Source organism: Peromyscus californicus, unplaced genomic scaffold (genome assembly GCF_007827085.1).
Source record: "Peromyscus californicus insignis strain IS unplaced genomic scaffold, ASM782708v3 Scaffold_8__1_contigs__length_139910024, whole genome shotgun sequence".
Taxonomy (NCBI): domain Eukaryota; kingdom Metazoa; phylum Chordata; class Mammalia; order Rodentia; family Cricetidae; genus Peromyscus; species Peromyscus californicus.
In genome coordinates, this window is record NW_026294606.1 from 101,209,439 (window position 1) to 101,224,295 (window position 14,857).

The 14,857-nt window shown below is 42.1% G+C and overlaps 1 protein-coding gene across 1 annotated transcript in view; it reads right to left on the reverse strand.

Moving 5' to 3' along the window:
• Phlpp2 (PH domain and leucine rich repeat protein phosphatase 2) overlaps positions 1-14,857 on the reverse strand; it is a 79,135-nt gene that overhangs the window by 18,161 nt on the left and 46,117 nt on the right. The window contains exons 10-13 of the mRNA XM_052727494.1: positions 11,911-11,971; positions 8,111-8,206; positions 6,477-6,632; positions 3,452-3,652 (exon numbers count right to left, since the gene is read on the reverse strand). Of these exons, the coding sequence (XP_052583454.1) occupies positions 3,452-3,652; positions 6,477-6,632; positions 8,111-8,206; positions 11,911-11,971 (514 nt within the window). The remainder of the gene's footprint in view (positions 1-3,451; positions 3,653-6,476; positions 6,633-8,110; positions 8,207-11,910; positions 11,972-14,857) is intronic.

Sequence of the window (14,857 nt, forward strand, 5' to 3'; positions counted from 1 at the left end):
TCTCTCCCTAGTCCCTCAAATGAGTACTTTATATGAACTTTCCATCTTACTTTTCTAATAGACCACAATTTCTACTGCTAAAGAATTCACGCTTTTCAAGTACACCTCCCCACAAGATACACACCTATATACACAGAAAAGAAAACTCATACTTTTAATAAGTAAGCTTAGAAAATTATTTTCTTTTATACTATGATAATGCATGTACACTCAAAGAAACTGGAAAATAAAGACAAATAGAACATTTGTGTATATGTGTGTGGACACCTTTATGTGCATGTGTAGGTGTATGCACACTGTGTATGCACCAATAGAGGCCAGGAGTTGACATTGGGTATCTTTTTGTTTGGGGGTTGTTTGTTTGAGACAGGGTCTGCACTAAACCTGAAGCTCGCTGATTTGGCTGGGCTAGCTGGCCTGCATGCCCCAGAGATCCTCCTGTCTCCACTCCCCAGGGCTGGGAGTACAGGCCTGTGCTACCACAGCTAGCTTTTTATGTGGGTTCTGGGGATCTGACCTTGGGTCAAGTTTGTACAACAAGCACTTTACCAACTGGATCATCTCACCAACTCCTCCAAAATCTTTTAATCCAACTACTATAAATCATCAATAATGAATACTCTTTGACAAAATGCTGGATTCATGTTAAAAGCATGAAACAATATTTCAAATTTACAACGAGTCAGGTGTGACGACAAATGCCTATAAATGGTAGTTAGCACAGTATCATGAGTTTGAGTCCACTTGGACTCCATAGTGACATATGTCTTTTAAACTAAACGTTATATAATTGTCTTCTAACTTATTTTTTTAAATTTATTTCAAATATGTAGGCTAACCTACATCCTTTTCTTTTCTACTACTCCCAGCCTAGGTTCTTCTGACTTGTGAATATCAACAGAATACCCATATTCTAAACCAGATGTTTACTGAATATACAACTGTGCCTAGATTTTAAAACCAGGGTTGATGGGTCAGTGGATAAAGGCACCTGTTGCCAAGCCTGACTACCTGAATTTGATCCCTGGGCCCCACATGGTAGAAAGCACGAACCGACTCCTACAAGATGGCCAGCAGGCCTAGAATAAGGAACTGTGGAATGCTCTGGCTTAACTGGGACACACATTATATCACCTGCCTATCCCCAAGGCTTGGGGAAATCTTTGCAGGAGAGAGGGCAGAGAGACTGTAGGAGCCAGAGGTAGTGGGAACATCAAGGAAACTGTTTTCCAGACAAAACATACGATCTCATAGCAACTATGATACTTATGCACAAAACCTGCACAAGCTCAAACTAGACAAAACCCAGTATCAAAAGGGGAAGGTGGGCAGGAAATCCTACCACTAACTGAGGAGCTACTGGCATTTGATAGCTACTGGGAGAGAGTCAGTTTGCTTTCATGATGTGACCTATGGTAGGTCAAACCAGGGCAGGCCTCACTCCCTAAGACTAGATAGTTATTACAAACTAGACTCAACAGGGACTAAGAAGAAAGAAAGAAACCACAAAGTTGGGTGGGAAAAGATGGGAGAGTGGAAAGAGTAGCCATGGAAGGAGTTGGAGTATGTATGAATGTGTTCAGGATACATTGTACTGAAAAATAAAAACACCATTAAAGCTAGGCATAATACCCCAGACCTTTAATCCCAGTACTTTGGAAGCAGAGGCAAGCGAATCTGTGTGAGCTTAGGCTAGCCTGGTCTGCATAGTGAGTTCCAGAATATCCAGGGCTACATATTTATATATACATATTATTTCTGGAGGACTATGGGGAAAGAGAATGAATGGTAACAAAGTATAATGACATATTTATTATGAAGGTGCCATCATGAAACTCATTACTTTGTATGCTAACCTAAAAAAAACTTAACAAAGAAGAAAATATTATTTTTAAATAATTTATTCATATTTTATGTGCATTGGTGTTTTGTCTGCATGTGTATCTGTATGAAGGTGTTGGATCCCCTGGAACTGGAGTCACAGACAGAGCTGCCAAGTGGGTTCTGGGAATTGAACCCAGGTCCTCTGAAAGAACAGTCAGTGCTCTTAACCACTGAGCCATCTCTCTAGCCCCAGAAAACATTATATTTTTAATAATAGAATTTTTGGGCAGGTATGGAAGCAAGGTCTTGTGTATTCTAGGCTAGCTTCCAAATCTGAACGTAATTGAAAACCACCTTGATTTCTGATCCTCTGCCTCTATCTCCCAAATGCTGGGATTACAGGTGTGCGCTACCAAATCTGTTTATACAGTGCTAAGGGTGGAACTCGAGGCTTATGCATGCTAGGTAAGAACTCTAGAAACTGAGTTACATCCTCAGGATCAAAATTATTTTGAAAGATAATTATTTCTCCATGGACACTGTTTAAATTTTAACTGGAGGAACTCTCTCTCTCTCTCTCTCTCTCTCTCTCTCTCTCTCTCTCTCTCTCTCTCTCTCACTCACTCATGTCTTCTTACAGGTATAGATTGCTAACTATTATTCCTCTCCAGGACTAACTCCCATTCTCCCAAGCTCTGTGTAGCAACCAGGTATCTTTTTACTTTTATTTTTTAATTTATTTTTATTTATGTGTCTGTATGGGTGTGTGCCACATGTGTGCAGGTGCCCTCAGAAGCCAGAAGAGGGTACTGGATCCCTTGGAGCTGAAGTTACAGGTATTTGTTGGCCACCCCATATGAGTGTTGGGATTGAACTCGGGTTTTCTGGAAGAGTAGCACGCACTCTTAACCACTGAGCCATTATCTTTCCAATCCCCAAACTGGGATCTTTAATATCTTGCATTTGTCACATTGCATGGAAACTGCCTAATCCAGAAGTTCTCAGTCTGTGGGTCATGACCTCTTTGGCAAACCTCTATCTCCAAAAATATTCACATTATGGTTCATAATAGTAGCAAAATTACAGTTATGAAATTACAACAAAAATCATTTTATGGTGGGGAGTCACCACAACATGAGGCCCTGTATTAAAGGTCACAGCATTAGGGAGGTTTAGAACCACTGGCCTAGACGCTTGTCTAATTGCCCAACCTGATTGTAGGTTCGAGGACAGAGGCAGTAAGTGAAAGAGTATGTGTCATATACTAGGCATTTTATATAAGTACATATAATGAATAAACTATTAGACGACATATTTTATACTACAGTGCTGATAAGAAAGAAAGAGATTTTAAATTTTATTTCACAACTTGTACTTTTTTGGATGGAATATTCTCAGATTATTGTTGAATAATTAGAGCTAAAAATTACACATTTTAACCACTATTTCTTGGGCTAGTCATACTTAATCAGGAACAAATTATTAAGACAAGATTTTCCTGCTGAGCTAGTAAAGTCGCCTTTGTCACATCTGCACCAGCAAATCAGAAGTGTCATAGTCAGATAGCTATAACGTAATGCAGAATTCATGTTTTACTGTCCAATGATCACACTGTGCACTCATTCACCTTGCAGGAAAGGTCTGTAGCTGGTTATTTGCGAGGTGTAGGATTCGTAGGTGTGGATGCCCGACCAAGACAGGTATGCACTGATCTGTCAGGAGGTTGTTGGTCAGGTACAGCAGCTGCAGCACACTCAGACTCTCCTCTCCAGCACAGGCAGAAGGCAAAGACTCCAGACTATTTGCAGATGCATTCAAGTATCTGAGGCTGACAGAACACACACAGAGCATCATTCCCTTTGAGCATGTTACCTTCTTAAAGAGAAACCATCATGCCCTTGCAACAGGGAATGCTGCTATCAAGCTCCCAAAGTCAAGAATAATTTCCTCCAGGAAATTTTCTCTGCATCTATACAACTCAAAGCCAGGTGTCAAGAAAGAACATAGGCATGGTTACTTTTCTACCATTCTATAATGGCTCCATGCACAACCACCTATTCCCATTGCAAGGACACTATTGAATACCACCTTAATATACATCTGACCTATAAAGATAACCTTCAAAAAATTTTGTCTCTTTGTAACAAATCATTATTTATTTAGCTAATCCCATAATGCTCTGATACCTACATAGATTATCTATATAGAGTAATTATACTTCTGTACATTTATTATAGACACTATAATGAAAATCTTGATTCTTATCCAATTATTTCCATAGTGTACAGTTCTAGAGACAGAACTTATGGGATCAAAGGATACAGGTTTGTTTTGTTTGTTTGTTTGGTGTTCTTTTTTGTTTTTTTGAGACAGGGTTTCTCTGTGTAACAGCCCTGGTTGTCCTGGAACTCACTTTGTAGACCAGGCTGGCCACGAACTCACAGAGATCCACCTGCCTCTGTCTCCCGAGTGCTGAGATTAAAGGCATGCACCACCACGCCTGGCTAGGATACAGTTTTTTTGTTTTTTTTTTATAATGGCTTTTAAACATATACTGCCTATTTGTGATCCAGAAAAGTTAGATCGAACAGCAATTGTGTGGTTTCTTGGCATTTTGGCTAAGATCAAGTCCAAACTGCACTCATACAAGAAGAATGCAATCCATACTTTTATCTACAGTATCACAACTCAATTTAATCTTTGTCAATCTAACAAGTAAGCCATGGTATAATTTAATAATCTGTCAAATACAATGTTTGTTAGGTAGAATATCCTCAATGAAAGGAAGCATCATTAACCTTGTGTCTTCCTGTCTGCGTGTGTGTGTGTGTGAGTGTGTGTGTGTGTGTGTGTGTGTGTGTGTGTGTGTGTGTGTGTAAGAAAGAGGACAGTCTTGAGTATCATCTGCAGGAATGCCATCCATGGAATGGTGACATGGCTCAGATGGTAAAGGATCTTTCTACCAACCCTGACAACTTGAGTTTGATCCCCAGAATCTGCAAGGTAGAAAGAGAGAACTGACTCCACAAAGTTGTGCTCTGACCTTCACTTGTATACTACAGTGCATGCATATACACCTGTATACATACACACAAAATAAAAGAAATTTAAAAAATGTTCCTTCCCTCCTCTGAAATGGGATCTCTCTCTGGCCAGGGCTTACAAATTAGGCTAGACTGGCTGGCCAGCAAGTCCCAGGGATCCATGTGTCTCCACCATCTCTGTGCCAGAATAAAAATCACACACACACTCCATGCCCCATGATTTTATTTGAGTTCGGGGGAACTGAACTCAGAACCTTATGCCTGTAAGGCAAGCACTTACCAAAGGAGCTCTCCCCGATTTTGCATTTGTGTGTTCTTAAATATACACGCTATGTGATCAGCATCCCTAACGAGCTTCTAAGCTATGGAGGATCATGTGTGTCAGCTCTGACAGCACTGCATTAAGTAGATGGTTTCTTTGTTTGTTTTGGGTTTTGGTTTTTGAAACAGTGTTTCTTTGTGTAGTCCTGGCTGTCCTGGAACTCACTCTGTAAAAAAGGCTGGCCTCGAACTCAGAGATCTGCCTGCCTCTGCCTCCCAAGTGCTGGGATTAAAGGTGTGCGCCACCACCAAGTGGCAGTAAATGGTTTCTTAATTATCTTTAGGTATTTAAGACTACGTTCTGTGTTATGCACAACCTGCTAATTAACAACTTCAACACTTCACAGAAACTTGCCCAAAAGAAAATTGCTCCCAAACAGTTTCATTTCTTTTTCTTTTTTTCTGCTGTTGTTGCTTTTTTCTTTCTAACGATTTTATTTTGAGGACTATCCAGCTAAGAGTATTATGGATTAAGAGATGCATAATCTAGAAAACAGGAAACAAGAAACCTGTGGGAATGTCTCCTATGACCCTATGTCAACTCACTGCTGCTCACCTGTTTCTCCATTTCTAAAGTCCCTTCTTCATAATGTAAAAGACTACCATTAAAAACCAACTTTACTGGGCTAGGAGGATCACTAAATTGTAGAGCATTTACTTAATACAAGCAATACTCCAAACTTAATCCTAGCAACACACACACACACACACACACACACACACACACACACACACACACAAACAAACAAACAAAACTTTTTCTTTAAAGATGACATTTAGATAAACCTGACTATAAGCTTTAAAACAGGAAGACATACCATCAACGTACTAATTTACAACAAGGTGGCAAATAATACCTTGTAGAAGGAAATTACCTTTAAATTCATGGTTTTCAAAGCAAGTAACAAATGTTCTGGAGATCAAGAAAATATAACTCAAAGATTACTTGACAAAGCTAGAATAAAACTGACTTTAGTAGTATATCCTTCTTTCCTCAATGCCAAAGCTGGACTTTATGAAAGGCTCCACCTGAATGCTATTTCTCCCTGAACACAGTGAAAGCCAGAGTGCCCCCACCTGCTGGAAATGATTTACCACATAAGTAAGTATTCGATAGTTACTCAACTTTCAAGTTTACTATGAAACTATATTTTCTATCATAAAAAATTGCAACTGAGTCTCTGCCCACAGCTGGAGTACCAAGTAAACTGTAAACAGGGAACTCATTCCAAGGATAGGTCGCTGCAGCTTGTGGAGACAATGCTTGTGCTCCTCCAAGGGACTCACTTTAAGGCCTTGGAGAAGAGGGTGTCTGGCAGCCTGGAGAGAGTGTTGTGCTGGATATCCAGCACCTCGAGCGGGATGTGCTCCACTAGTGCTGGAAGGACATGGATGTGGTTGTGTCCAACCATCAGTTTCCGAAGACTCAGGCTACTCAGAATTCTAAGGAGAAACAACAGAAAGAAACAAAAGCTTACTTAAATCCTCTTTTAAGTCTGTTATAGGCCAGTTCATTAAAGCCAGTCAACTCACAGAAACCTATTTTTAGAATATACAGCCACTGACAAGTGACTGAGCCACAAAAGCTGTCGTGAAAATCACCCAGCACCCACCCAGAAGTCATGGGTGAGATCTTGAGGACAAGTGGCACAGAGAGTCTAAACTAGCGGTTTCAACCTGTGGGTTGTGACATCTTTTGGGGACAAACGACCCTTTCACAGGGGTCACCTAAGACCACTAGAAAACACAGGTATTTACATTACAATTCATAACAGTAGCAAAATTACAGTTATGAAGTAGCAATGAAAACAATTTTATGGTTGGGTTCACCACAACATGAGGGACTGTATTAAAGGGTGGCAGCATTAGAAAGGTTGGGTTGAGAACCACTGGCTTAGCAGTTTCTAGAGTAAAAACATTTTGACTTAAGTCTAGACAGAAATGAAGTCTACACAGCTTTTATCAATACTAATAAACTCAGTATATTTATTAATATAATTCCATAACAAAATTTTATTACAATAAAAATAGTTAAGTGTTTAAAATGTGCTAAGACTAGGCCATTTAGTCATGAATTCCAAAAAGAGTCAGTGACTTGCCAAAGATTTAGTCTAAATTCTAGATTCTGATTCTAAAGATCTCACTGAAACGGTATTGTCTAGATATGAAGATTACTCCAAGGCTCGGTGCAGACCTACTGTGCTACAAAGCCTCTAGATGAATGTAAAGACTCCACAACCATACATTTTACACTGAATACTTTGGAATGTATAATACAATGGCCTCGCCCTACCCCTCACACACCATTCCCTCCTTCCTCAAATTAGATAAATCTCACCATATGGTAAAGGTCAATTCAAATACCATCTTACCACAAAGCACTCTCTAATTATTTAAAGTTCTTCTGAATTCCTAAAACAATGGATAAGTGTCATGATTAAGACCAAGCCTCCAGGGTAAGACTTCCACATTCAAATGCTAGTTCCCAGTACCCCTGGTGAAGTGCTACCTCAGACAGGTTCCCTAACCATTCTTAGTTATCCCATTCCTAAAGTGAGGCTGACAGCACCTAGATAAAAAGGTTTAAAGGATTAGGAAAGATCATAAAACTGAGGTTCTCAGGAAATGTCCAGTTCATAATAAGTCACCCTGTAAAACAGTTATATTCATACTATCATAGCACCAACCATGCCAGAAACTGTCACCACAGTTAGGAGTTATATGTTTTAAACAGTATGTCACACAGTTCTACTACGTTTCTTACAGGCTAAGACCATGCATTAGTCATCACTGTATCTCTTATAGTACATTAAGGTGCCTCCTACTCAGCTGGTCCTCAATATCACCAACAAATGAAAGGCAACCCAAATTTAGAGGAATACTTAAACACATATATCATATATGCATATGCACACACAGACCTCACGGGAACCTCGGTGAGAAGATTGTAGCTCATATCTAGTATTTCTAGCTTTTTTGCTTCACAGGCCCAGTCAGGGACACACTCCAGCAGGTTTCTGCAAAGAATAAGAATCATCATGTAAGGTAAAGAGTTACTACAGCTTGGATACTAAATGTTCCCCCTCCAAAGACATGTTATTGCACTTTGTTCTAGGAGCCTGTGGTGCTATTATAAATTGGTAGGTGGGACTGGTGAGATGACTCAGTGGTTAAGAGCACTGGTTGCTCTTCCAGAGGACCCGTGTTCAATTCCCAGCACCCACATGATGCCTCACAACCATCTGTAACTCCAGTCCCAGGGAATCTGATACCCTCTTCTGTCTTCCAAGGCACCAGGCACACATGTGGTATACAGATATACACACAGGGAAAACATCCACACACATAAAATAAAAATGCTTTTAAAAAATAGCTATTTTTTTAACTAGTTGGTGGAACTTGGTGTTTCGTGCTGTAATCCTAGGACTGGGGAGGCTGAGGCAAGCATGAGGAGCCTAAGTTCAAGGCCAGCCTGTGTTAAATACGGAGACTGTCTTTAAAAACAAACAGAAGAAAGAAGATAGAGGAGGGAGCAAGGGAGGGAAGGAAGGAAGAGCTCAAAGGCGAACGGGCTTTCCCTCTCTGCTTCTAGCTGTCCTGCAGTGAGCCACTGGGCGCTGCCACCATAACGCCACACCTCACCATGGGCCCATAACGCCACACCTCACCATGGGCCCATAATGCCCACCTCACCATGGGCCCATAATACCACACCTCACCATGGGCCCATAATACCACACCTCACCATGGGCCCATAATGCCCACCTCACCATGGGCCCATAATGCCACACCTCACCATGGGCCCATAATACCACACCTCACCATGGGCCCATAATACCACACCTCACCATGGGCCCATAATACCACACCTCACCATGGTCACCATAATACCACACCTCACCATGGGCCCATAATACCATACCTCACCATGGGCCCATAATACCATACCTCACCATGGGCCCATAATACCATACCTCACCATGGGCCCATAATACCACACCTCACCATGGGCCCATAATGCCACACCTCACCATGGGCTCATAATACCACACCTCACCATGGGCCCATAATACCACACCTCACCATGGGCCCATAATACCATACCTCACCATGGGCCCATAATGCCACACCTCACCATGGGCCCATAATGCCACACCTCACCATGGGCCCATAATGCCACACCTCACCATGGGCCCATAATACCACACCTCACCATGGGCCCATAATACCACACCTCACCATGGGCCCATAATACCACACCTCACCATGGGCCCATAATACCACACCTCACCATGGGCCCATAATACCACACCTCACCATGGTCACCATAATACCACACCTCACCATGGGCCCATAATACCATACCTCACCATGGGCCCATAATACCATACCTCACCATGGGCCCATAATACCATACCTCATCATGGGCTCATAATACCACACCTCACCATGGGCCCATAATACCACACCTCACCATGGGCCCATAATACCACACCTCACCATGGGTTCATAATACCACACCTCACCATGGGCCCATAATACCATACCTCACCATGGGCCCATAATACCACACCTCACCATGGTCACCATAATACCACACCTCACCATGGGCCCAAGGCAGCATGGGTAGGTGGCCACACATCTGACACTACAAGCTTTTCTTCTTTTAAACTACTTATTTCAGGTATTTGGTCACAGTTATGGAAATGTAAGTAGCAAATGGAATTCATTTCACTAGACTCCAGGTATGTATTAAGTCACCTTATGGCAGGGATGCTATTTCCAAGGAATTCTCTGGGATATTGCCAAAAATAAAGTCAGCACTCAGAAAACACTGTGAAAGTAGAAGGGGCAAGAGAGATAAGTACTCAAATATGTACAGCAATGTGTATCAACTGTGTTGTTCAACATGTTCATTGAAGGCTTTGAACGGAAGCAGCAGGATGTAGTGAGGCAGGATGAGGAGAGACTTGGAGGAAGCGACATCAAAGATGATCAGGAATTCTATTGGTAATGATGGACAGAAAAGAAGTAAATTCTAAGAAAAACAGAAGGAATAACAGTGAGAAAGTAGGGGCAAAAGGCAATCAGTAGCAAAGCAAAGTTTCAAGCCACTGGAAGCATGAACTTGAAATATTTAATAAAAATCCTCATCAAAAGACTTCTACTGTCAGATGTGACCTACCTTTTCTAGGTTGCAAGGTGTCTGTCAGTTGTGTGGTAGAATGCAGTGAGAGCTATGCAAAAGAGATACAGACATCACTGACAGCTTGGTGAAGAGAACACTGCCTGAAATAGGCCAAGGCAACCTTGCTAAGAAACATGACCTCTGGGTTAGATTCTGAAGAGTGTTATATTGCAACCTTACATGATGAAGATATTCCAAGCAAGGATGCCAATGTGAGTCAGAGCACAGAGATAAGGCAAGGGATGTGATGTATGATGGGAGTGCCAAGCAGTTTGGTAATGCTGGAGCATGGAGTGATGGGAGACAGAAGGGACGTTAGGTTGGAACAGCTCTACACCATGTCTGGAAGGTTCTTACTTGATCCTACATGTATGGGGGCTACCTCAAGGGTTTATAAGCAATGTACAGATGATGTCAACTATGTACTTTAAATAGATACTAGTAAATGGAGCCCAGTTCAGATGATTCTACTGATAAAAGGAAAAATAATCAAGGTTCCAGGCAAGAAATGATATAAGCTTAAGTGAGTAATCATACAGCTGAAGAAGAGGGAGGAATTCCAAAAGTACTAAGGAGGCAAAAATGACACTGACTTGGAGAAGGATTAGGTATAGGAAGGAGAGCAGAATAAAGAATGAAAGTTAGGGCTGGAGAGATGGCTCAGTGGTTAAGAGCACTGGCTGCTCTTCCAGAGAACCCAGGTTCAATTCCCAGCAACCACACGGCAGCTCACACCTGTCTGTAACTCCTGTTCCAGGGGATTTGACTCCCTCACACAGACATGCAGGCAGAATATCAATGTACATAAAATAAAAATAAATAAATTCAAACCAAAAACAAGAATGACAGCTACTTTCAGGCTTCTCACCTGATGACTAGGTAATGACTGTGCTAGTGTGACCAGACACAGGAAACAAGGCTGGTGCAGAGGAAGAGGACTCTGATTTGCACAGGTTTAAGGCACCTGAGGATGTGTACAGCAAGATTAGCTAGTAAAGAACTGGACACATGGACCTAACCAGAGAAAAGAGGGTAAGTCTGGAGACCTGGTTGATGCCAACCCTTAGGGAGGACAAAAATCACTGGAGTCAATGAGACTGCATCTGTAACAGGGCAGTGTGCCAAGTCAGAACTGGAGGGGTTTCTGACTTGAAAGGCTGCCAGAAGGAAAAGAGAACACCAAAGAAACAGAAGTAATGACTATCATGGCATTAAAAAGAGATTGTATTGGCCAGTTTGAAAGAAGCGTCAACAGAGAAAAAGTGATTTAGAGAAGGCCTACAGTGAGCTGCTGTCAGGATAAGGAAATGGAAAGTAAGAAAACAGCTCACAATACAAATAATTCTTGAGAGATGCAGACAGAAAGGTGAAGACACTGGTTACACATAGCGTGAGGGCTGTGAGATTAAGCAACACTTTGTTTATTCAGACAGAAGAGCCTGAAGTCCTCTTCTTCTCCCAGAGACTCCTTCCTTTAGCTACACAATAGTCCCCCCCACTCAAGACAAGTACCACCCTTACGGACACACTCACCGGGAGAGTTCCAAAGAAGTGAGCAGGCTGGGCACTGGGTAGACATTCACTGCTGTCAGTCCTATGGGAAAACAGACAACATGTTAACAGTGTTCTCTGAAGAAGATAACAAGAACTACTGGAAAGAGCTGGAGAGATGGCTCAGTGGTTAAGAGCACCTACTGCTCTTCCTGGGGACCCAAGTTCAGGCTCCACCACTACAGTGGATAGTTCACAACAGCCTGTTAACTCCAGCTTCCAGGGAATCTGCTGCTGCTGGCTTCCATAGGTACCTGCACATTCCTACACTTACATACACATAATTAAAAAAGAAGAAGGAGGAAGAGGAGGAGGAGGAGGGGAAGGGGAAGAAGAGGAGGAGGAGGAGGAGGAGGAGGAGGAGGAGGGGAAAGGGAAGAAGAGGAGGAGGAGGAGGAGGAAAAAGAAGAAGGAGAAGAGGAGGAGGAGGAAGAAGACGAAGACTCGAAGACTGGTAAACAAAGCAAAAGTGGCTTTTGGAGATAGCTAAAGATAAAAACTACTGGCAACTCACTGTGACTACTGTTTGACCCCAATCTGTCTTTGAAAACACACACAATTACTAACTTTGGGGTCCTGTGCATTTACACTACATCAAGTAACCACTAATGTTAACAATACCACTTAGTTTGTAACTTGAAAAATACATACCTGGATTAAAAAAAAAATTTATTTTTAATTATGTGTATGTGTGTTAGTATGAGCACACAGTGCAGGGGCCCTCAACAGAGCAAAGGTGTTGGGTCTCCCTGGAGAGAGTTAATAGGCAACTGTTAGATGTCTCATATGTGTGCCAGGAACCTAACTCAGGTCCTCTGCAAGAACACTTCAAGCTCTTAGCCACTGAGCAATCTCTTCAGCCCCAATATCTGGATTTAAAGATGAAAATAATCTCATCTTTAATTGAAGTATAATGCAGATACAGAAACAATCTTAAGTGTATAGATCATTAAACTGGAACACACTAGTAGAACCACTGCTCAGATCATCAAACATGGCATTACCAACTCCCAAGGCACATCTTCACCTCTTCTAGTCACCACCCATTCAAAGGTGCCATTTGTTATCCTGGCTCCAAATACCACAGACAACACTTGCCATTTATAAAACCAGAACTTTACTCTACCCCACAGGAGCCTGGTGGGTAGCCCAGATGGCTGTGAACTCATAATATTCTTGCCTTACCTTCCCAAGCACTGGGATAAAAGGGTGCATGATGGCTGGGGCTGCAACTCAGTTCGTCAAGTGCTTACTTAGCATGCAGGAGGCCCTGGGTTCTTTTTTTTTTTTTTTTTTTTAAAGATTTTATTTATTTATCATGTATACGGTGTTCTGCCTGCATGTGTCCCTGCAGGCCAGAAGAGGGCACCAGATCTAATTCCAAGTGGTTGTGAGCCGCCATGTGGGTGCTGGGAATTGAACTCAGGACCTCTGGAAGAGCAGTCAGTGCTCTTAACCACCGAGCCATCTCTCCAGCCCCCGAGGCCCTGGGTTCTAACCCCAGTGCTGCATAAACCGAGCATGGTGGTGCACATTTGTAATCCCAGGCACAGATATACTTTGCTATGTTTTGTTTCATTTTGAGACAAGATCTCATGTAGTCCAGGCTGGCCTTAAACTCACTATGTACCTGAAGCTGACCTTGAACTCCTGATCTTTTTCTCTCTCCCTCCTGCATACGCTTTGGTCTGACTTTATTTGCTCCACATTATACTTGTGGCATTTGCTCATACTGTTGCATGTAGTTATATCTTCTTAATGTTCTTTTTTGTGAATATGAAACAGACCAGAGGGACCTGTTCTTCCCTAGGGCACTGAACAGGTGTTAAACTTTGTTAAAGTGCTACAAAATCTGGCAAAAATCACTATTTGTGTTAATGATGTTATTTAAGTTCTTGTTGTAAGCACCCCTCTAATGTTCATCTTCCTGTAAACAGGCAGAGATGCTGGGAGATAAGGTGATTTTGTATCTTACCTGACAAATGCTGGACTCTCCCTTGCTGCCCCTGACTGTGTTGAGCAAAATGATTATCAGCCAGCCAAACAACCTTAGGCCAGGCCCAGCCTTTATGAACACAAGACAGAAGCCTTGAGAAAGTATATGATAACTGTATTGTTATCTGCCGCAGCTCCCGAAGGGCGTCCTGAAATGACAGCCCCAAGTCAGGGCTGTTTCAAACAGTTACATAAGACTTTTTAGGTCACAGCCTTGACAAATCCTAGATGACTCTACAACCATTTCTACCTAGGCCAGGGAAGGGATAGTTAACCCTAGTGGCCTAGCAGAAGGATCACTTTCCTTTGCATGACAGGCTAGTTGTGATTGGTGTAAACACCCTTCTCTGGCTATAAGCAAGCTGTCTGCTCACTTGTGAGTCAACTTGGAGCCACAACATCTAGCCCTAGTAAAAGACTTCTCTCAAGTTACCTTTTCTTGCCTCCTTTAACAGAGGCGGCTAATCTGGTTATATAGAAAACATCAGCAGATGTTATAGCAGTGGCGGCCACTGCTGCTACTGTTTCTGGGATTGCCATTTCATAATTGGTTACCACAGCTAGCACAGTGGAGACCCTGGCAGCAAAAGTAGCTACCACAGTTAATCTTTCATTCTATTGGGCATGATAAATTTAATTCAATAGTTATATACAGTTCGATTGGCTTTGAAAGTTATAAATTTATAAACTCAATTTCCATTTGCTTTTGGGATACCATCTTACAAGGACTCCAATTTGCAGTAAAGCTCATTAAGGAAGGGAATGGCTCAGTTGCCTTTAGCCTACTGGCTATGGGTGGTTTAGGACTTCTGTTGGTCTTTTCTGTGTCGAACACACAGACTGCAAGCCCAGTGCCACTTTGAGATCTTTGGCAACAGTTAACTCTGCAGCTCACACATGATTGAGCCTGTATGATAATGAGTATTCAGAGACG